This window comes from Macaca nemestrina, chromosome 3 (genome assembly GCF_043159975.1).
Source record: "Macaca nemestrina isolate mMacNem1 chromosome 3, mMacNem.hap1, whole genome shotgun sequence".
NCBI lineage: Eukaryota > Metazoa > Chordata > Mammalia > Primates > Cercopithecidae > Macaca > Macaca nemestrina.
In genome coordinates, this window is record NC_092127.1 from 136,973,470 (window position 1) to 136,998,136 (window position 24,667).

At 36.2% G+C, this 24,667-nt stretch overlaps 1 protein-coding gene across 13 annotated transcripts in view; it reads left to right on the top strand.

Annotated features, from left to right (window-relative positions):
- The window catches only part of LOC105477284 (methylenetetrahydrofolate dehydrogenase (NADP+ dependent) 2 like), a 151,668-nt gene that overhangs the window by 76,437 nt on the left and 50,564 nt on the right, over nt 1-24,667 (top strand). Inside the window, exon 7 of one of the 13 annotated variants that reach the window (XM_024791424.2) lies at nt 503-15,614. The exons of the other annotated variants lie outside the window; for them this stretch is intronic. Coding sequence (XP_024647192.2) covers nt 503-546 — 44 coding nt within the window. The 3' untranslated portion in view covers nt 547-15,614. Of the gene's footprint in view, nt 1-502; nt 15,615-24,667 lie in introns of those variants that run through there. 13 annotated transcript variants of the gene reach the window in all.

Sequence of the window (24,667 nt, forward strand, 5' to 3'; positions counted from 1 at the left end):
TACTGTTTTAGATTGATTGATTGGTGAAGATCTTTTTTGGGAGGTGACCTTTTGAGTAGAGTTCTTGTCCTGGCCATTCTCCATTTGTCCACCAACCCCAGTGTTTGCCTTTCCCTGTCCTGGTCTGGCCCTGAGAGGCTGACTGATGAAGATGGACTCACCTGTGTTCCTTTGACACTGGCTCCCAACAAGGTTTGGCACTAGTAGGATATCTGAAGGAGAATAAGAGAAACGTCAAGTCATGGTGTTTCTTCTCTACTCTCTCCTTCTTCTACTCTCTTTCTCCTTTCTCCTGCATCGATAGCTTTTGCTCAGCATCCTTTCCCCAACAGCTAAGGCTCTCACCGGGCTGCAGTAACACTGTTTCCTCCCTTACCCCTACAGATCTAGGAATGGTACAAGCTTCCTCCAGTTTCTAATCTCTAAGAGTAGCAACAGCTTTTATTTTTCTCTTACCCTGAATATATCCCTGTAAAAATTATTTCATTACTGTATGTGGTAGATTCTGCTTGCCATGGAGATACTGACAGAAGCAGATCTGTATGAAGTAAAGGCACAAATCAAGAACCATTCCTGGGGAAGAGCATTCCGAGCAGAGGGAACAGCACATACCAAAGTCCTTAAGCAGGAGCATGCTTGATGTGTTCCAGAACACAGGTCTTTGAGGATTTATTATATTACTCTGATTTTACTTAAATATTAATAAATTATGAGGATACTAGCAGGAAATGTTGTTGGGAAGGTAGCCAGGGTTAGCTCATGTAGGACGTTGTTGGCATGGTTAGGATTTTGATATAAGCCAAGAACGACTGACAGCAGATCAACATGGTCTGACTTAGGTTTTAAAGGAGTGATAACACCTTTAGAAACGTGTCAGACCTTATGTCTGCAGTTGCGTCAAGAACTGACTCTAGGGGGTGAAAGTAGAAACAGAGAGGAAAGGTATTGCAATTTCATTTAATGGATCTAGATTTTGCTGTAATTTGTTTTGTATTTGAACACATAGTTTCAATCAAATTTAATAAAATATCTGATTCTTCTGTAGGCCCTTTTCTGGAACCTAGAATGTGTACATGACTGCAGGAACAATAATTGGCTCCTAATAGAGTAAAAATAGAAATGTTCTTTTTCCCAGAAAAAAAAAAAATCAGTAAGCTGGTACAGATAACCATACCACATTTCCTCTTTTTCTGAGAAATTATATTTGGGTGATATCAAATGCAAATTTTTGAACTGCATTGACAGAAGTCAGGCATGTTTAGAGAATTAGTAAACTTTTTCAGACCACAGATCAACATTAAGTGAAATAGTGTTTCAGCTACTGGTGCCTTCATGGCAGATAAATACTATACTGATTTCTTTTTATAGACACTTGTGTTCACACACAAGACACAGAATTTGTTGAGTAAAGAGGAATTTGAATGCTCATCTTTATCCATTTCTAAACTTAGGCAGAATGAAGTTTACATTATCCTTAAAAGGTATTATTTGACTAATGTTAACAACTTATACAGAATATTTGACAATTACCCTTAGATAACATTTATCAAATATAATATTGAATGAATATTTTATGCTAGTGGACGAAAATCTCTCAGCATGCCTTCCTACTCATGGTTTGTTTTATTATTATGACAAATGGCACATGGGTGGTCACAATCCACTTGCAAGAAACACTGATATCCTCTTGTGATTAAGTCAAAGCTTACACCATAATGCCAACACTGTTGTCCTCCTTGAGTTTATCCTCTAGCTTCATTTGTAAAGACCTAAATCAGCATTGAGTCCAGATATTTAAAAAGAAGACAGGAAAAGGAAAAGAAAAGGAAAATAAAGGAAGAGAGGGACAAGGAAGACTCAAGCCTATATAAAATAAACAAGACAGAAGCCAGGAGGTACTCAAGCCTCTAGGTGTGGTGGGTGTTGAGGCTCTCCCACAACCATCCCGTGAGGGTATTTTCTTACCACCAGAGGGCGCCAGTCAGGTGAGCCGCTACTTTAGATGTAGCCAAGTTGGCCACACACCATCCTAATCCTAGTTAGAAGACATTTTAAACAAAGGCAGTGGGAACAAGTCCTGTTCCTTGCTTTTTTATTTCACCTTTAATGCCTCTTACTAAATACAAAAGTATGTTGAACGTAGAAGACAGATTTGTATATAGTTCTGCAGTCTTCTTGAAGAAATAAATATTTAGCCAATGGGAAATTTAGGGCCAGAAAATTGAGAATTTATAAGAAATAACTAAAGACTGCTACATGTCCAGTTAATTAATAATCACCTGGAAAAGTTAGGGATAAAACATGTAGATATTTATAAATTATAGAAAAAAATGTGAGTTAATATAAAAAAGAAATCCCATATAGCCAGACAATAGGAATAAAGTATTACCAGAATGACCATATCATGCATTGTGTGTGGGAAATAAACAAATACAAATAGCAGTGGGTATTTAAAAAGGAGAAAGTGATCTAATGGCAGAGGTAGCCAGAACGGGGAGGGCTAGATCACTGTCATAATGAGAATGTCAGCATATATGGAAACAACCTCATCTAGGAGAACTCAGAGTAGAAGGAGGAGGATTGCGTGATATATATCAGAAAGAATAATGTCTGAGACATGAGAATGAAGAATGTGGTGATGAAATCTTGATGCGAGCTTGAAAAAAGTAAAAGAGGAAATCCTGTGTGAAGATCCTGAGACATGAATAATATTAGCTTATGTTAATATTAATGTCATCCCTCCAGTTTCTCATAGTACTAATCCTACAGGCTTAACTATATATCACTCACCTTTTTAAACTTGCCCCCCAAAATTGAGATTTAGACTCAGTTAGAAGCTTAGATCTGCAGAATCAGACCCTGTCACACTATGCAATTAGAAGTAAGAAGCTTCAAGTCCCTACTCAAAGCCACATCTCTGAGTTCACAGAGAGAGTTAACAAGTTTCCAGGGTACTTTAGTGTACCATGGTTATAGCACATAGTACCTGTTTATAGTTGTTATCTTCATCAGACTACAGCAGGGAAAGGGCTGTTTGTTTGTTTTTTTTTTTTTTAAGTTTGCTAGGTACGTACTTAGAACAATATGTAACACATAGTGGTTGCCCAATAAATGTGAGCTGTGTTGATTTTGAGATTATAACTAAAATAAGGACTTTTTCAAATTGATACACATTTAGTCGATATATTTTAAATATAATATAATTTTTTTAAGATGGAATTATTCTAGTTGTTGGATTTACATAGTGTAGCATTATTTTTGGGAACTACCAGATATTTCCAGTTGGTCATAAAGTAGTTGCTAAAGCAATAAAAAGTGAAATATTCATTAATGAAAGAGTAGTTCATGTCATTAAGTGTATGAATGGAGTGATTTAGGTGTAAATGTTAAGATTAAGAAATGATGGGAAAGGGGGCTGCGCACAGTGGCTTACACCTGTAATCCTAGCACTTTGGGAGGCTGAGATGGGTGGATTGCCTGTGATCAGGAGTTCAAGACCAGCCTGGCCAACATGGTGAAACCCTGTCTCTACTAAAAATACAAAAATTAGCCAGGTATGGTGGTGGGTGCCTGTAATCCCAGCTACTCAGGACGCTGAGGCAGGAGAATCGTTTGAACCTGGGAGGCAGAGGTTGCAGTGAGCCGAGATCACACCACTGCACTCCAGCCTGGACAACAGAGCAAGACTCGGTCTCAGAAAAAAGAAATTACAGGAAAGGTGAAGAAAGGGTAAAGAGACTATTACTGACATCTAAAGCACAGTCAAGAGTATTGGATGGTTGAAAGGGGACGAGCAGTTTAGGGAAAGGCTAAATCAGCTTTGTACAAGCTACTGATGAAGAAGGGAAAGCTGGGCAGTATCAGTTCTAAGATCATCCTGGAGATCATTGGGCTTTGTCATATCTCATGCTGTGAGGAAACTGTAGGCTATCCTAAGTCTGTAAAATTCTAGGAATCTTCATTATTCAGCAGGATAGGCAAGTTTTTTTTGACATTGTCCACATTACCCTCCACCCATCTGAGTAAACTCTGAAACTACCTATATTCAGGAAATGAGCTGCTGAGTCAATGCCACTTGCATGTCAAGCTCTGGATGCAGTGTCACGGTGGTGAAAGCTGGCGTTTTTGGCCACTAAACCATCCCTTCCAGCGTGATGAATGAACCTTCACAGTTGTAACTTTAGAGTCTCTATTGCAACACTTTTAATGACAGATACCATGATATAAAACAGGATAAATGGGCAATTTAGTAATTCAGAATATTCATACTTACTTGTCATAAAGTACAAAGTGACCAACTAATTTCCTTTCACCACTTCTCCAATCATATTATCAAGTCTTAGAAACGCTTCCATCAAACATTATCCTAGGGCTCAATAGGGTTTTCCCCCAGGTGTATTTCCTCCTCCTTGAAACAGGACTTGTAATTTTCAGGAAACCAGGACATTGAGAAGTTCCAAGGGGTGGGGCGTGGAAATAGCTCCACCATCCCCACAGCTCATGCAACCCGGGAGTGGAACTTGCTCACTTACAGCCCTGAGTGCTTCCTGAGTGATGCCAGCACATTTCATGGCTTCACTCATGCTATTGTCCTTTCCGTATCTCACTTCTTATTTCGTTATTGTCCAGCTTGTCCTCTTTTGCTAGCCTCTGCTACTCCACTTACGAGTTCCTTCCCTCCTTCCTAAAAGTTGCCATTATTTTCATGGTACAGAGTAGTGAAAATGCACAGGCCTTTCTAAAGTAAGAATTTCGGGATTTAAATTCCAGCTCTGAGACTTGCTAATTGTGAGCTTGTTCTCATCTCTGAATCTCAATTCAGAGATGTGATTTCAATGATAATAATAAAAATAACCTTTCATAGCAATGTCTACTTTATATGTTTGATCTTAACTATGCTGATCTAAGTAGAATTTCCCATGTCTAAAATGATGCCTTTTACTTATTGAAAGGCATTGTAGTGTGGTTTATGTGTAATACCAAGTACAGAATATTTAACACTTCTCAAAAAAAACAATTTTGCATAGTGCAATCAAGCTAGCCCATCCATGTAAAGAGCACAGCCCAGTGCCCAGTATATGGCAAATATTCAGTAAGTGTTATGTGTTAATGTATTCTATGTTAGGCATTGCGTGTGAATATTTAAACAATTTAGAAATGATAAATCAGTTGATTAGTAAGCCACAACTAAACTAAAAGAATATACTTCTTGGTTGCTTTAGATACTAATATAGTATCAGAGTAGAGTAGTTATTATAAGTATAAATAAATTAAGAAGTGACTTACACATGAGGGACCAACTTTATAGAAACTTTATTTTTACACTTAAGATGTATGGTTTCTCAGGATGACATCAGCACTTGTTCATAGATGTGTATTCTGTTGTTCCCTGGATGAATTCCTTATTGCCTCTCCCTCCTTTGGAACAACCTGACTTTGAGAGGGGAGACAGGGAAGGTTGAGGCACTTAGATGAAAGGGATTTTTTTCTCTCAGACCTTTATCCGCCCTCCCAGTCTCCCTCCTTCTCTGTTTCTACCTCATCTTCCCACCTCAGTCTATTCTGGCCCTCACAACCCAGGCCCAAAGCCTAAGTTACTAAGTAAGCAAAGCTCCCCTGGTCTGCAGTGAACTTTGTCAATACCTGAGAGGGCAGCTTGACTACTGATACTTTTCTTGGTGTCAGCAATACATCCTTACTGCAAAGACTTAGAAAACTTGGACAATAGAGAGGGAGGGAAAGAACCTTAATCCCAACCAAAGTGAAATATGGTAAACAATTTGATGTTTGACCTTGTAATGTTTTATATTTATACACGGATCTAAATATTTAAATAATTATTTTGCCTTGTATATACTGTTTGTATTTAGCAGCTCTACACTGTATACATGTTTCTTTATAAAATGCTTTCTTCCAAAACAGACTTCTTCTAATGACTCCATAGTATTGAGCGCTATGGATATACTATAATTTATTTATTCGGTTCTTGACTGTTGGACATTTAGATTGTTCCCTGAGTTTTACTGTTACGATAATGAAGCAAACAGCTGTAAACATCTTAGATTATTTGCACAAGTAACCTATAATATTTATCATATTGGTCTTAAGTTTATTTTCTTAGTAATTGTTACTTATATTCTAAAAACTAATGAACATTTAAGCTTGGTGTATGATAAAAGCTCACATGTGTATTTGATATTAAAGCATATTTCATACCTTACCTGTGCATTTATGTAAAGTTTTAATAGAAAGAGGAGATAGATTTGTCTCGTTTGTAACCCATTCTCTAGGCCTTTTATCATTACCAATCAGTATACTATGAAGCTCTAGATCCTTATCTTTCCACAAGAGAAGATAGAAGCCTGGTGTATGGGGAAAGGGACTCAAATATGAAGTAGGGTGTCGTATCAAAAGAAACATGGTCTTTAAAGTAAGGAGGATTTGGTTTTAAATTCAATTTTAACTTTAAAAATCACATCTAACTCTCTGGGCTTTATTTTCAGCTATTGCAAAATGGAGGTAGTAATACTAGTGTTTATAAACTGTCATAAGGATTACATGCTTAGCACATAATGGCTACTAAGTGAATGTAGTTTCCCTTCCCTTCGTTCTCCTATTGTGTGGTGAACCTATCACTAAAATTACAATATGTTTTAAATGAAAATATGTAAAAATGTATTATCTATTACGAAAAGTCTTTGTCTTTAACTTTCTGATACTTTGGTAATACAGACTGTACAAAAACGTGTACAAACTTTTATCTGTTTCCTTGATGCTCATTAGCCTCAAATAAGCAAAAACATTTTCCCAAGATTGATCACCTCAGAACCATCCCAAAGTTTTATTTTTTTTCTTCATTTGCCTGGGACCCTTGCATTTTTCTCCTCAACTTGTTCTAATTACAGAGACTTTTGAAAAGGGGGGTTTAATCTTTTCATCTCTAGGTGTTTTCAATCTATGGTATTAGTACATGGTTAGCTGAGGTTGATTTTTTTTTCTTTTGAGGCTGTTCTCTCAACACACATATATATATGTGTGTGTATGTGTATATATATGTATATACATATGTGTATATATTATATGTGTGTGTGTATATATATACTACTTCTGATTTTTCATGAGTAAAACAAGCATTGATAGCAATATCCAAAAAAACTTCAGTAAAGAACAGTTTAGATCAAAGATATTTCACTGTGGAGAATTACAGACTTCCTTGGAAATATACTTTAGATGGTCAAATGATACATCATTTAAACTTAATTCTACTTGGGTCCATGCATGTATAACATGGGCTTAGGAAGAAGTGAGGTTCCTCCTTTCAAGTTATGTCTGTAGCTTTTAATATTATCACTTTGTTATATTTTTATGTCAGGTCTTTAAAAGGTTTATATTAGGAAATATTTAAATATACCCAAAAGTGTATAAAAAGAACATTAATAAAAATGTTAACACTTATCAGTACCTAAATTTGTCAGATATGAATACTATGTATATTTTCATTCTACCTGTTTTATATTTCTATAACTTGCTTTGTTTTGATTAATGTTATGACTTGAAAATTTGCCCATGCTAATAGATGTAGCACTCAATTGCTCAATAATACTCAATTGCTGAGTATCCATTTTCTGTTGATGAATATACATGTTATTTCCAATTTATTGCTATTATGAACAGTTCTGTAATGTTTAAGTTTATACATATTTTCTTGAAGACTTATTCATTCATCTATCCAACAAATACTATTTTTGCCACTGGTATATATTAGGCCATATAGCAGGCAATAGAAAAAAATATATATATAAATTTGGTTCAGCTCTTGAGAAGTCCAGACACTAGTACACTAGTAGAGGAGAAAGATGTACATACAAATTAGTGTAATACAGCTTGCCAGTGCAATATTAGATATATGTGTGTATACATATGTATATGTCTGTCTAGAAAAGGAGCCTCTGTGTGTGTGTGTGTGTGTGTGTGTGTGTGTGTGTAAGAGGCACAGATAGGTTGAGAGAGAAAAACAGAGACAGAGAGAGAGCATCATTGGAGAGGTTTTCCTCTGACTCTGAAGAGTAAATGAATGAGTTGGGTTCCATCCCACAGAATGAACAGAAATTCACTATACAGAATAAAAGGTAATGAGACTTCTGGAAGCTTAGAGCTATAAAATCCTATGCATATAGCAAAGAAAAGATTTACTCTTTCAGAATGACAGGTGCCTGTGTGTGATTTGTGAAAGATGAAGCATAACATTTAGGAAAAACCAGACATCATAATAAATTTAAAAAAATTAATTTTATCCTGTAGGTCATGAGCAACCTTTAAATAATTAGAAGCACTGGAATAACTTCATATTTGAATTTTAGAAAGATCACTTGGATAGCCCCTGTGCGGGGATAAAACTAGAAGTAGCATTGATGTGGTTCTACAGTAATACAGGAGTAGATGAAAGTGAGAAGGAAAAACAGGAAGGAAAGACTTACCGGCTTTAGAGACTAAGTATATGGTGTTGCCATTAACAAGGAAGGGCATATAGAAAGGAAGCAAGGTTTGGGAGACATAAAGATGAATGGGTGGGAGGAGATAATTAATTCAATGTGAACGTGTTGAGTTGATGACACTAGGTGTTATATTCAGGCGGAAAAGTCCAGGAGAGGGATGAGATATGTCGGCGTGGGGTTTGGGAGAGAGCTCTGTTCTGGAGTGGTAATTTTGGAAGTCATTAATATCCGGGGTATTGGACACAAATGCATGGATAAAACCATCTAGAATAAGTCTGTTTATAGTGCATGGACTGAATTTCTGTTTCAGATATATTTGAAGTGTTTTGGTTGACATGGTTACTTCTATAACATTGCCTTCTTTCTTCTGTATAACTAGTGCCAATGACAGCCTATTCTTATTCCAGCATTGACTTTGATTGTATAAGAAAAAACTGGTATTTTTTTGAAGCTTTGTTGTTTCATACCTGTTGTTCTTTTGTAACCCCAACCTTTATCACCTTTAAAGCATTGTTTGAGCAACATGAGAGAATGTATTTGATAAACCAAAATGTACCATATAGTGGAGACAAAATTGTGTCCTGAAAATAAAATGATGGACTTAACTTCATAAATATTAAATTTTTTTCATGTAAAAGATTAAATTTAACTTCTTTAATGTAATGTAAACTTCTTTAATAAATGTTTCCAGCAGGCTGAATTTTTTGTTTACGCTTGCATTTGTAGCCTTTGCATAGTGGATTTACTGTGACCATCTAATGCTCAGTTAATTTCCATTATCTGACTTGTCCAGGTTACCAATTTGACCTGATTTTTACAGTTTTATTGCTCACAGCCTATTGTATCTTCACAGCATTTTTTTCTGTGACCAACAGCCTGATTTTAGTAACTCTGGATTTCCCATGTCCATTATTTGATTATGTTAATGCTTTCTAAAGCACAAATAAATTGTTTTCTCAATCCCTTATGCCTTAATTATTTGATTTCTAAACCAAATTGCCTAAATTTTGCTTGAAACATCTATTGACTTATTCACTCTTATTCTTTAAAAACTAGGACCTCAAAATGAAAGTTCTGCATGCTATGGATGTGCTTGGTAGATTTTTCTAGCCATCCAGTGTATTCCCTATGGTCTTACCTTGTCCTTTATTCCTTCACACTTGTGGTGGCCATTCAACTTCCCTGAATCTCTGGTCAAGGCAACTTATGACATGCCAGAGTCTACATTTCTACTATGGATTGAAAGCTTTCTCTCTCTAGCTCAGTCACGCCAGTAAACGATTATCTCCGCATGAAAAACAGGATAGACTTTAAATATCTAATAAAGAGTGGTGTGTAACGCACATATATTTTTCCTAGCATGTCAGTAGATGATTTAAAATCATGCTTTAAGTTTTATGTGCCTTTTGGGATATGTCCCATGAATATTATCACTCATTTCATCAACAGACTCCAATACATGCTATCTGAACCTACACCAAAGAGGAAGTATAAAGCATTTTTCCCCACCGTACTTTCAGTGGATGTACCTCTTTTTAGTTTTTTTTTTTTTAAATAAACCTTACTTTGTATGGGATTATATGAAGTTGTACTATATAGTTGTTAAAAAACCGTTTAATAATATCCATGTCAGGCATAAAATATGCCTTTACATTTTGTAAAATTTAAATATGTTGTGGTAGCATGGGATGACAAGGGTGCTGTCATATAAAGTATAAAAGTCCTCACTCAAAAATCATATTGTGAAGTATACAAAATAATAAAAAGGAGAAGGAAAAAGGAAATACAAAGAAAGGACCTACATGACGTATGTGATGAGTAGGGAATAGTAAGAATTATAGTAGGACAGCACTGGAGTGAAATCCACTGTTCTGTGATCTCCAGCAGCCAGGACCATGTCTTATTTATATTTGTGTTTCTTGTACCTGGTTAAGAACCTGGGCTTTAGGACTAGAAAACTCACTGTTCAATGAATGAATTCCTTTCTTTAGAAGTCAAGTGCTTAACCGGTCAGGCACCATGGCTCAAGCCTATAATCCCAACATTTTGGGAGGCCAAGATGGGCAGATCATTTGAAGTCAGGAGCTCAAGACCAGGCTGACCAACATGGTGAAACCCAGTCTCTATGAAAAATACAAAAATTATCTGGGCATGGTGGTGCACACCTGTAATCTCAGCTACTTGAGAGGCTGAGGCACGAGAATCGCTTGAGAGAATGGCTTCAACCCGGGAGGCAGAGGTTGCAGTGAGCCGAGATCATGCCACTGCACTCCTGCCTGGGTGACAGAGTGAGACTTTGGGGGGAAAAAAAAAGTCAAGTGCTTATCTTGGTCTTAGTTTAAGCTTTTTTCCTAGAAGGTAAGGAAGGTCTTCATAGGGGGAGATGATCCTTTCAGGACTCATTCAGCCTTAGATTCTCTTTCATACCTTGTTTGGGGCTGTTCCACTTCATGAAAGCTTAATATGGCATTGCATCAGCACCACTGACTCAGAGCTTGCACCTGCAGAGTTCAAAGAAAGGTAGGGAAGAGGCAAAGAAACAACTGAGAAATTACTGTCTTCAATGAAAAAACTAGAAAATACCATTGCTTTACTTTCTACTATGGGTAGGAATATAAGCCTTTCTATAGGTGAAGTCATCATTCCAATAGTGTTTTCAGAGCATGGTATTGTCAAATGTCTGTTCCAGACATGTGTTGTATCAGAAAGTGAAACAATTTTATTAAATCTATAGTCATTATTAGTTGTGTCATTTAAATAGCATCAGCATACCTAATTAATACCTAGGAAAATTAATATTTAAAAAATGTAATGATCAAAATGTTACATGTCAGTGCTTATGTAATAATCCACACAGAGGTGGTATTTGAAATGTACTTTGGAGACTCTGACGGAGCACCTGGCTACCTGCTTTAGGTGTGGCTTTGGTTCTGAAGGAGAGCAGTGAGAAGGAAGGAATGTGTATTGGTGGTGTCTGTGGCAACACCAATATATCTGTGGTGTCTTCTAAGGCAACTTTCTATGAAAGGCCTTTCGTTTTACTCATTTATGTAATTAAAGACTTAAATGTTAGACCTAAAACCATAAAAACCCTAGAAGAAAACCTAGGCAATACCATTCAGGACATAGGCATGGGCAAGGATTTCATGACCAAAACTCCAAAAGCAATGGCAACAAAAGCTAAAATAAACAAACGGGATCTAATTAAACTAAAGACCTTCTGCACAGCAAAAGACACTGTCATCAGAGTGAACAGGCAACCTACAGAATGGGAGAAAATTTTTGCAATCTACCTTTCTGACAAAGGGCTTATATCCAGAATCTACAAGGAACTTAAACAAATTTACAAGAAAAAAGCAACCACATCAAAAGGTGGACAAAGGATATGAACAGACACTTCTCAAAAGAAGACATTTATGCAGCCAACAGACACATGAAAAATGCTCATCATCACTGGTCATCAGAGAAGTGCAAATCAAAACCACAATGAGATGCCATCTCACACCAGCTAGAATGGTGATTATTAAAAAATCAGGAAACAACAGATGCTGGAGAGGATATGGAGAAATAGGAACACTTTTACACTGTTGGTGGGAGTATAAACTAGTTCAACCATTGTGGAAGGCAGTGTGACACTTCCTCAAGGATCTAGAACCAGAAATAAGATTTGACCCAGCAATCCCATTACTGGGTATATACCCAAAGGATTATAAATTATAAATCATGCTACTATAAAGACACATGCACACGTATGTTCATTGCGGCAGTATTCACAATAACAAAAAATTGGAACCAACCCAAATGTCCATCAATGATAGACTGGATTAAGAAAATGTGGCACATATACACCATGGAATACTATGCAGCCATAAAAAAGGATGAGTTCATTTTCTTTACAGGGATATGGATGTAGCTGGAAGCCATCATTCTGAGCAAACTGTCACAAGGACAGAAAACCAAACACTGCATGTTCTCACTCATAGGTGGGAACTGAACAATGAGAACACTTGGACACAGGATGGGAACATCACACCCCGGGGCCTGTCATGGGGTGGGGAGCAGGAGGAGGGATAGCATTAGGAGAAATACCTAATATAAATGACGAGTTAGTGGGCGCAGCAAACCAACATGGCACACGTATACCTATGTAACAAACCTGCACGTTTTGCACATGTACCCTAGAACTTAAAGTATAATAAAAAAAAAGAAAAAAGAAAAAAAGGCTTCTGGCTCTATCTTTTACTGAAGCACATCTCCCCTACATTTATTTTTGTTTAATTCCTAATTGCTCGTTTTAAAAATGACTTACCTTTGTTACAAAACGTGAGAAGTAACGAGTACTGTGCAGAAGTGTTGGCTTTATGACTGTGGTTGGAACAAATTCAAATAACTCATAGTTTTTCTCTGAGTGTGCAGATTGCAGGCAATTCACTCAATATTTTATTAATATGTGCCTTTCAAGTGAAGATAATAATATAAGAATCAGATATGACATTGTAAAAAAGGGCAAGTGCATTGCAATAATGTTTTTGTTAAGATTCTATTATGTGTTTCATAATTCCTGCTTATATTTATTTTAACAAAAATCAGAAGGATTCCTTGTCTCTGTAAAATAGACATACACATACAACCCCAAATCCACATTACCATATATATCTTTCCCAGGGTAGTTGGTCAGGATATTCTTAAAAATAATGTGGTGCACCATATCAAAAGGAGTGACAATCCCTCCATGTGTACTAAGAGTAACATACATCCTTGTAGGTCACTAAGATACCACCCCCAAATTTACTTCTCTCGAATAAAAAAATTTGAAGGGGTTACCCCTCCTCTACTTAATGATGAATTTTATAACGTTTTCATGAAAGCTCTGCAGAAGGGTTTTGAGCAGTTTGGAAAGAACTCTGGAAATGGCATTAGTTTTACTGCAGCCTAGCAACAGAATTAGATAGTAAACATAAGTACATTTCTGCAAATACAAATAAATAATTTTTTAAACTTTTTTAGGAGACGAGCTTGTTAACTAACATTATCGCAGGTCCCAAAATACTACATTTAGAAATTTATCCTAAAGAGAATTGTATTGAGGCTTACAGAGATAATATACAAAGATATCTGTTATAAATTTATTTATGATAGCAAAAAGTGGAAACACTCTAACCATTCAACAGTGTCGGAACATTTAATGGATGATGGATGATGTTGTATATCTATAGGAATTCTATAGATCCAATAAAATTATATTTTTAAAAACATATGCATTTGATTATATTCATTATGGAAAGAGATATGACCACATACAGTCATGCATACACACTCACAAATAGAAAACAGATAATTAAAAAATACAACTTGAGACGTTATCTCTGATAGATAAATATAGATTCCTTTTTATCGTTTGCTGAATTCTCTAAGTGAATTTTCTAAAATGTATTGATTTCACATTACAAAGCAAAATAAAGAATATTTAGATGACCCATTTCCAATCACTGGCAAGATTCTGCCTGCCGCCATGTTGTTTTCTGCAGCTGTTACTTTTTAATATAGAGGAGCATGGAAACAATGTATTAAACTGAAATGGCTAGTCTCCTACAAACTACCAAACACCTTGAATTATTTGGCTTTTCTTGGGACAAAGAAGAAATATGAATTAAATGGATAAATCATGTAGCATGTGAATTATTCCTCAATAAAGCTTTTTAAAAAAGATATGGGAAACTGGAAGCCCTGGGGATACTAAAATAGAGGATAATTTCGGCTTTCAAATTTATTTCCATATATGTAGGAGGAAGAAGTCATCTACTTTTTAATTAGCATCAAGAGGAAGGAGTGGTGCAAGAATATGAGGGAAAGAGAGAGAAAAGGAATCCCTCTACCTGCTCTCACTTTAGTTCCTTACTTTTACCATTACCAAATGACTTTTACTATTCTCTGTCTTGGACATTCCTTATTGCTGAGCTCTTTCCTCAAGCCCGTAGAATTATCCAGATGACATTAATAACTTGTTCTATAATGTTATGGTCTGCCAAGGATAAATCTATATTTTAACTGAAGCATGTTTTGTAATAAATAGGTCCAGATTCATTTTCCCCCAATATCGTTATTTAATTTTTAATTTTTTGTTTTATTTATAGGGTCTCTCTCTGTTTCCCAGGCTGCAGTGCAGTGGCACGATCATGGCTCACTGTAGCCTTGACCTCCTGGGCTAGAGTGATCCTCCCACCTCAGCCTCCTGAGTAGCTGGGCCTGCAAGGTGCACATCACCATGCCCAGCTAATTTTTGTATTTTTTTTGTAGAGACGGAATTTCACCATTTTGCCCAGGTGGTCTCCAACTCCTGAACTCAAGCAATCTGTCTGCCTCAGCTTCCCAAAGTGCTGGGATTACAGGCATCAGCCACCACATCCGACACTATATAAGTATTTTAGACCTTATAAAAACCTATCTACTTTAAAGTTTGTCTTATTAATTTTCTTGACATTGCTAAAAAAAAAAAAGCATGTATATCCATTCATGCAATGTTCCTCAGCAATGAAAAGGAATGAACTATGATACAGCAACCTGAATGAATTTCCAGCAAATTATGAAGTAAAAAAGCCAATCTCACATGTTCCATGTTCAATTATAGAATATATGATTCCATTTATATAGCATTTTGAAAGTGACAAAATTAGTGGAGTCAAGGATGAGATGACATGGGAGGGAACTGGGTGTGGCTGTAATAAGGCAACATGAGGGAACCTTATGATGATGGAAATGTTCTATATCTTAACTGTATCAATGTCAATATCCTGGGTATAATATTGTCCTATAGTTTGGCAGGATATTACCATCGTATAGTATCTTGTATTATTACTTACAATGGCATGTGAATCTATAATTATTTAAAAATGACAATTTAAAGCATATAGCAAATAAGTAAAAGAATAAAATAAAAACAGACTACAAAAATGGTCAGAAATGGCGGGCGCCTATAGTCCCAGCTACTCGGGAGGCTGAGGCAGGAGAACGGCATAAACCCGGGAGGCAGAGCTTGCAGTGAGCCGAGATCCAGCCACTGCACTCCAGCCTGGGTGACATGACAGAGCGAGACTCCGTCTCAAAAAAAAAAAAAAAAAAAAAAAAAAAAGGTCAAAAAAGCATGTATAGGGACATTTAATAATCTTTTCTGTATGATTAAATAATTAAAATATTCTCATTTTTGAGTACATGGTACATTATTTTTAAAAACTTAGTGGTTGGTTGCAAACAGATTTTAATGTAATCTTTCAGTATAGAGTTTTAGTATAGGCTGATCATCATTTCTTTATTTAAATATCAGTGTTTACAATGTTTATTATAATAAGGATGACTAATATTTTTTGAACATTTCTGAAACATCATCTTATTTAAATCTTACAACATTCTTATGAGGTCAGTAAGGTTATTATTTCTATATTATAGATGCAAAAAGTTGAGGCTTAAAGTGAATTGATTTGCTTATGATCATACAATAAAGTAGCTTAATTAGGACTGGAAACCAAGCCTGTCTTACTCTAAAGCTCCTGGTATTGATTCTTTATTCTGTTTTTGGCTATTGCTGCCATGATTTTGGACAGTGGGATGTGCTTTTCATTTTTCTTGTTTGTTTGCTTTATATCAAGTGTAAGTGTTAACATATTTGAAAGAGTAGGCATCAGCCTTAGATAACTGTTGCTTAGGAATTTATAGTTATGTTGGTCACATGTCTCTTTTTCCTTGGCAATACTTTTTAATAGAACCGAAAGGGCATATTTAAAGAAAACAAAAAACCGGCATGTGTTTAAATTTATAAAAAGTTTGCAAAGTTCTAACTACAATTCTATAACTGTCTTCTAATGTATAACATTTCACATTCATATTTTTAAATAGAGCTTATAGTCTAATAGACACTAATCAAGTAACAACATACAAATGTAACAGCAAAATTTGAAAATTGGTGAGAGAAAGAGGTGCAGGATGCTATAGGTACCTATAGAAGGGGACTTGGTCTAGTGTTAGGATTGCTGTGGCACAGAAGGCCTCCCAAAGGATGTGGCCTCTCAGCTGCCATATGCTTTTTAAGGGTTTATGATTAATAGCCAAGAAAGACTTTTGTAGTTTTCTTTTACCGGTTTTAACTATGCATAAATCGGATACATTTTTATCACAGCGCATTTCAGTTATGCCAGCCATCTTCCAAATAGTATGTTTCAAGCTCCCTGAGGACAGGAACTCTGCAGGTTATCTTTGTACTCCCAAATGTGAGGATACTATCTCATCACATTCATATTAGGCTAAATGGAATGGGATTGTTATGGTAGCCAAAAAACTCTGCCATGAAGACCTTTGACATATTTGAGGCAAAGTCTTGAAGTTTTCTTAAATCCACATTTGTAAATTTTGCTGATTTTTAAAAACAAATATTTGGTTTATTTTGATATTTTATTGTTTTATTTGATTATAATAAACATTTTTTTTACTTTAAAAAATTATTCCTTTGATTTACAAGATTCCATCTCAGGATTGTTCAGAGTATCTTTCTCTGCATGTTTTTCATATTGCTAAATGAATACGAATATGTTGTTTTATTTTTTGTTTGGTCCTTACATCACAAATATATCATAAGCACCTATGAATTCTCCCAAAACAAAGCTTGTAGGCAAGGTAACAGAGCCACGCGTTAAATCCCTAGGAGTAAAGAGAGCTTTTTTATTTTCTCAAAGCACCCATTCTTTCCTGACTTTGGCTTGTACACAGACCTCACCTATTACAGTGGGCTTTGTGAGATTTGGCCCAAAACACTGTTGTTTTTATGCTTTGTGGAGGATCAAAATGATAAATAACACTGCTCAATCTGTTGGTAGGTGTGACAGAACAACCTCTTGTTACTATTTGTTCCTACTGTTGTTATGTGATTATTATATGTTTAAGGTTGAGCCTGTGGGAGAAAATGCCACTCCCTGTTTGTTGGGGGTGGGGTCTCAAATGAAGAGTGAAGTCATTTGTTACATTCATCACCACAATCTTTCCAGTCTTCTGAGAAGTGGTATAATCCTCAGATCAGAAAGATAGATGAGTGGGTAGTCTTCGCTTGAGGGCAGAGATAGAGTCGTCTATTGGCTTTGCAGGAAATGGCTCAGAGTGCCGAATCATCTGCTTTTGTCAATGGGAAGAAAGATATAAAAGCAAAGTCTAGTAATAGGTGCCAAAGGCACCCAGGTGAGTTTTAGTGAATTTATACCAGCCCTCTGTACTACACTATAGTTTGATTTCAAGCAAAAGCAGTATCCCCGCTGTGAGCTTGACAGCTTTCCAATACTTAATGTTTATTTCTCATGAGGTCAGTAGTGCTATTAATGAATGTAATTTTTATATTGTATAATGATAGGTGGCAATGTGGAATACCCACAAAACTCAATGAAGTGCTATTTTCCAAATATGTAATACATAATGTCATGGAATCCATTCAAAATGCAAGACAGACCAATGGATTTTAGCATCACAGATTATGGAGTATGAATATTACAGAGTTCATTGAAGTGGCTTCAAATTCTACATTGCAATTAACCTTTAAGAAACTATCACTTGTCAAGTTTTGGTATAGAATCAAAAAAGATATCCCCAATTATCATAAAAGACTATTAAAACACTCCTGCCTTTTCCAACTACATATGTATGTGAAACGGAATACAGAAGAAGATTTAAGAATCCTGCTGTTGGCCGGGCGCGGTAGCTCACGCCTGTAATCCCAGCACTTTGGGAGGCCGAGGCGAGCGGATCACAAGGTCAGTAGTTCGCGACCATCCTGCCTAACACAGTGAAACCCCGTCTCTACTAAAAATACAAAAAAATTGGCCGGGCGTGGTGGCGGGCGCCTGTAGTCCCAGCTACTTGGGATGCTGAGGCAGGAGAATGGCGTGAACCCAGGAGGCAGAACTTGCAGTGAGCCGAGATCGCGCCACTGCACTCAGCCTGGGCGAGACTCGGTCTCAAAAAAAAAAAAAAAAAAAGAATCTAGCTGGCTTTCTGTTAAGTTGGACCTTAAAGATTTTCAAAATTGTAAGACAGTTCTTTTTTTTCTCATTTTTTAAAAATTTAGGAATATATAGTTACTTGAAATGTGTTATTCATTTTAAAATGTAATAGACATTGTTTTTCAAAATATTTAAATAATTCATCAATTTTAAATGCTTATATGATATCATTAAATATAAGTCATTAAGTAATTATATGTTAATATCATTAGATATAATTATTGGATTTTCAATAATTTTTGAGAACATAAAGGAGTTCTGAAACCAAAAAGTTTGAAAATCACTAACTTGCATAATCACAATCTCTAATTCATGTCTCTGTTTAAATGGTCTATGTGTAGAGAAGCCTATTTGAAAATAGCAGACTTTTTTGTTTTTCTAACACTTATCATTACCCGACATTGTATTATGTATCTATTTATTTGTATGGTTACTGGTCATCTTCCCTATGAAAATGTAGACTCCATTACGGAAGGAATTTTTGGCTGCCTTGTTGATGGTTTTATCCCTCACACCTGCTATAGTACCTAGCACATAGTAGCTATTCAGCAAATTTCTACTGAAATAATGGAAATATTTTTCTGTCTGGATATTGTCCTACTATTTCCTGGATAGTGCTAAAACTTGAAAGGTTCTGTGTGCAGTTCCTCTTAATTATGACTTGCACCTTTGCTAATGAAATTTTTGAGAGCTTCTAATAGGTTGCTTCACTCCCTAGCAATCCAGTCATTTATTACATGGTGTTCTCTTCTCTTGCTTCAGCCCCTTCATAACTGTTTCCCTACAACACACATCCATATGTGTGTGTTAAGATGAGGTTCTATTATTGTTGCCAAGAACAGCTGCCACTGCAGCCAGACACAGTCTCCCAACTGCACACTCCATTTTAGGTATGCTGAAGCCCTTTTAAGTGGAGCTGCCTAGAGTTCTGTGGCAAAATGAGAAAAATGCCTCTCCTTCATGGTATTCCCTCTCAGAGTTGCACCAACATATTACAGAATTTTAGGGAAATCGCCCTTGTATTTTTTATTTTTGTCTTCTCCTACTCTGCAACTTCAAATTGACTCCGTAGGAGCCCAGAATAGAGTCCAATCTGAGTGATGAACTCTAAGATCTACTCAGACTCATCTCCCCTCTAATAAACAGTATGCTGGGTGAAGCCTATCATGTGGATTTCTGTCATGTTCATTTCTTCAAAATCATTAGATACATTCAGTCATGGTTTTTTACAAGAATTCAGTGTAATGCAAAACTTGCAGTTCTTGACATTTTCATTGGATAAACCAAGTCTCTTGTAAATAGAGGATGTACCTGAACTGTAATGTGGTCAGTTGCACATGAATCAGCCTTTCTCTTCTCCTAAGTACATGATGAGAATGAAATGTTTCTATCGTTTCGTGGTTGTGTTTGTACTCCAGCATCATCACCAACCATTGTCTTCAACTTATATTCTATATTCTAATTATCTCAAACTCTTTTTAGCTTCCTAAACCTTTCCAAGTTTATTGGAAATCCCTGCTTTTTTGTGTAGTAAGATTTTTCTGTTCAGAGTGGTTTTTTCACTTCATTCATCTGATGTACTTATAGCTCTCAAGAATCAGCTCATGCCCTCACTTCCACAAACATGCCTGAAAAACATGCCCTCACTGCCACAAGCCAGGCTAGGTATCCCCCTCCCTAAACCCCATTGTGCTTGATTTCTTCCACACCTTGGGCATTTCTATATCATAATGCCATATTCTGTTATAACTATCTGACTCTCTTTTGCGACAATGAACTTCTAAAACAGACCATATAATTTTCTCAATTTCTGAATTTCCAGTAGCAAACAAAGCTTTGCATAATAAACTAGCAATAAGTGCTTGTTAGACAGATTAACAGACAAATGGATAAGTATATTATATATTGTGAAGGGTTAGTGAATATTCTATGAAATACTCATATTTGAAGTGTTCTCATGGGTTAGGTGTCCATAACTCTAATGTTATATATAATCCCCAGAGTCACATAACTAATCTTGGATCATACTCCTAGTTGCTGTGTTCCTAGCACTAGAACTAAGAATTTCTAGCTTCTAGTCCAGTTCTCTTGCTGTTTAAAATTTGCTGTAGGTTTTGTTGTTGATTTTGTGTTGCTTGGCTTTAATGTGGGTTGATTAGTAATGATTTGAAAAGTGTTAGGTGAGAAAGCACATTCCTGAGTATAGGTGAGACATTTCAGGGAAGTGCTTAAATTCTTAAGCTGTTTATTTACCATTGTCCAAGCTATCTTCCATAATGTTGAAACCATTGCCTGTGGCTATCCCATAGTAAATGCTCAAATAGTTACTTTGAAATGGAGCAGAGATTTTAATATGTCTAAAACATGGTAAGACAAGTTGCATAGTAATTATACTTAACCTAAAGTTTTAAAGCAATAGCAAAATAGAAAAAAAGAGCCAGAAATAGTAATTTAAATAATGCAGGGTATGTTACCTGACATTCCACTTAATTAGGTTATGTTCAGGATTGAACACGAGATGGGAAATATAAGTATGTTCATCCTTCAGACTGTCTTAGTTCCTGCATGTCTCTGAGAATTCAAGTTTCATGCTGCATTGTGTGTGAGTCTAGAGTTGAAAGATATGATCTACTTTTCATTCAGTATGGCCTCTAAACCTGAGCCAGCAACCTCTGGTATCAACCAGAGAAACTGTGATTTGATCAAATGCTGGAGAGAGAACTGCCAATGTTGGATTTATTGAAAGGCAATTATTCTCCTTTTAAAGTCTATTAACTTTAAAACCTATCATTCCATTGGATATGATTCTGTATATGGGAAAATAATATATCTGCACATATTGTAATATATATTGCATGTCATCCATACTGCATATATTATATAATATAATATATAATATAGGACATTATATGTAAAGAAATTATTTTTATGGTTTCCTTGTCAATAATAGTGATTGAGCACATACTGGCACATATTCCATTCCATCTGTTCCATACTCAGACATAAGAGTAAACTATTTTTAAAATTAATACACATAGTTGTTCTAGAAAGCAAGAAAGAGAGGTCTCTATAGACTAGAATAAGGATGTCATCTTAATAAAAAGCAGTGGGGGACAAATGAGTTCAGAACACCCTGAAGCTGTGAAGCTAGTCCACAGGCAAGGTGGGTGATGGGACCCAGGTGAATGCTTGGAAAAACTATTCTTTATGCCCACACAAGTTGGGCATATAGCTCAGAGCCATGTGTGCACAACTTGTATGGAGCTGGGTGCTGAGTGCTGGGAAAGATGCCACCTCTTTTTCTACTCTTGGCTACTTGGAATAGCAGCACCTTCTGCCATATAGCTTGGGGCTCCTGCAGCAAATTTTGTACAGTTATGGGAGTCTAAAGTTAAGCAAGGACAAGTCTAGAAATGAATATTTGAAGATTGACAGCCATGACTGCAAGGCCTCTTCTGTACCAGACCATTATTGGAGCCTTGGCTAAGGCCACTGCAAACTTACTGCAAGAGACCAGGATCCTGTAGGATGAGATATCTCAGGGGTCATAACAACATAGGCACTTAACAAAGACGTGGACAAACAACAAACTTGACAAACAGAAAACCTGAGGGTGAGGAAAATAGGCATACAAGTGCAAACAAAATGGATTTTAAGTATTTTAATGCCATTATGAAAATTAAAAAAAGGGATTACAGCAATGAGAGAAAAATAACAGTTTATAAAACAAGAATATGGGGTTATATAAAATTGATAATTATGAAAATGAATGAATTAGAAATGTTTAAAATGAAAAATATAATTAAAGTTAAAAAATAAAACTTTAACACTAAATAGCAATATGAACACAACAGAAAAATAAATCTTCTAGAGTAATAAACTGAACTCATTCCAGAATTCAGCACAGAGAAATAAGTATCTGGAAAACATGGCTTGTGATATGGAACGTAAGAAATTCTGACATAAGAGTTTCAGAAGGTGATACTAGAGATTATTAAGATGAAGATAGACATAACATTTTAAGGGAAAGCACTGATAACTTCACAAAGCTAAAAGATGTGAGTCCTGAAGTGAAAAAATTTAACTATTTCTGAGAAATATTAAATAATTATTTTTAGATACATATATTAAAATTTCAGAACATTAACAATCCTAGAATTTATAAGGGGTAAGGAGAATATCTACAAATAAACTAGATCTAAGTGAAACCTAATACTTAATGATGGCTTTAGATGTTAGAAGATGATAGAGTAATAGCTTCAAAAGTTTGAGGAAAAAAAAAAAATTTAGAATTTTATGCCCAGCTAAACTGTCACTCAGTAGAATGGTGCAATGAAGAAATTTCCAGCTATAGAAGGAAACAGAAGTCTGATTTCCTTTAGAATGATTCTAGTAAGCAGTAGTAGAAGAGAAGATGCAAAAGTGAGCCACTCCCCCACCAAAATATATATGTTCATCTGAGTGCTGACTTGTAAAATAACATTAATAATTATATTTGGGGTGACATCTACAAGATTGCAAGATAGGAGTTTCTAGTACTTGCTTCCTCACAGAAATATGAATTTGAACAAACATCCATGCAAGAAAATATCTTCATAAGAGCTGAGGAATGTGGGTAAGATGTTATAGCACATCGGTGGAACATACAAATAAGAAAAGACAAATTAGAGAGGGTAGGAAGGAAATTTTTACATTACCCACATCACATCTTCCCCAAACCTCCCTCTCTATGGAAGAAGGAGAGTGAAGTGAGCCCCCAACTTTGCTGCAAATCCCAGCACCAACCTCACCCCAGTGAACCCCAAAGCTAGGCCACCTCCCACAAGCGTCAGGCTTCAGGCCACCACCATGGCCCCAGGCTGCGGGCAAGCACCAGAGGACCATAACTCAGACTTGCTAATGCTGACATAGGTTTCATGCCCACCCCAGAACCATGCTAGCTCCTGTCGACCTAGGCTCCAAGCTACCCCATGGCCCTAGGCTCGAGGCCAGTACCAGAAGACCAGGACCTAGGCCTGCCCATGTAGACTCAAGTCCCAGGTCTACCTCACCACCATGCTGGCTCCCATAGACCCAAGCCCCTTGCTTACCTCTGTATGTCCAGACTCTAGGCCTGTCCCCCTAGTCATAGGCACCAGATCTGCCTTGTGAACCCAGGTGCCAAGACTTCCTCAGTGGACCCCAGTACCAAGACAGGGTTCATGGACTCAGGATGAGGTCCATGCCTTCAGATCCAGGCACCAGGACTGCCATACAGAAAACCAATAAATGCATTTGGGGAGGTCTAGAAGGAACAGAAAACAAAATTTGGGCAGAAAGCTTATTTAAAGAAATATTAACAGACAACTTCTAAAATCTGCAGAGGGAAATGAATATCAAGATCCATGAATCCTAAGGAACCCCAAATAAATTAAACATAAAGAGAAATATTGGGTGAAAAATTTTCAAATCTGCAGAGGGAAATGGGCATGCAGTTTCATGAAGCCCTAAAAATCTCCAAATAGATTGAACCAAAAGAGGTCTATACCAAAACACATTAAAATATAATTTTCAAATGTCAAATGCAAAAAAGAAAATCTTGAAAACCACAAAAGAAAAGTGAATCATCTTAAACAAGAGAACCCCCATAAGATTTCTCAGCACTGGATTTCTTAGCAAACCTTGCAGGCTAAGAGAGTGTCATGGTATATTCAAAGTGCTCAATAAAAACAAACAAAACTATCAACTAATTATAATATATCAGCACAACTGTCCTTAAACAATAAAAGAAAGAAAAAATTCCCCCACCTCCAAAAAAAAAAAAAAAATGCGGAGGGAGTTTATCACCAGTAGACATGCCTTAAAAGAAATGATAAATTGAGTTCTTCAAGTTGAAATGAAAGTATACTAAGAACATAAAAACAAGTATAAAACTCATTGTAAAGGTAAGCATATAGTCAAGTTCAAAATACTCTAATACTCTAACAGTGGTGTGTAAATCACTTTTAACTTCAGTATGAAGATTAAAAGAGAAAGGTATTTAAAAAGTAAAAGTAATTATAGCTACAAGAATTAGTTAATGGGCTGGATGCAGTGGCTCCTGCCTGTAATCCTGGCACTTTGGGAAACTGAGGCAGATGGATCACCTGAGGTCAGGAG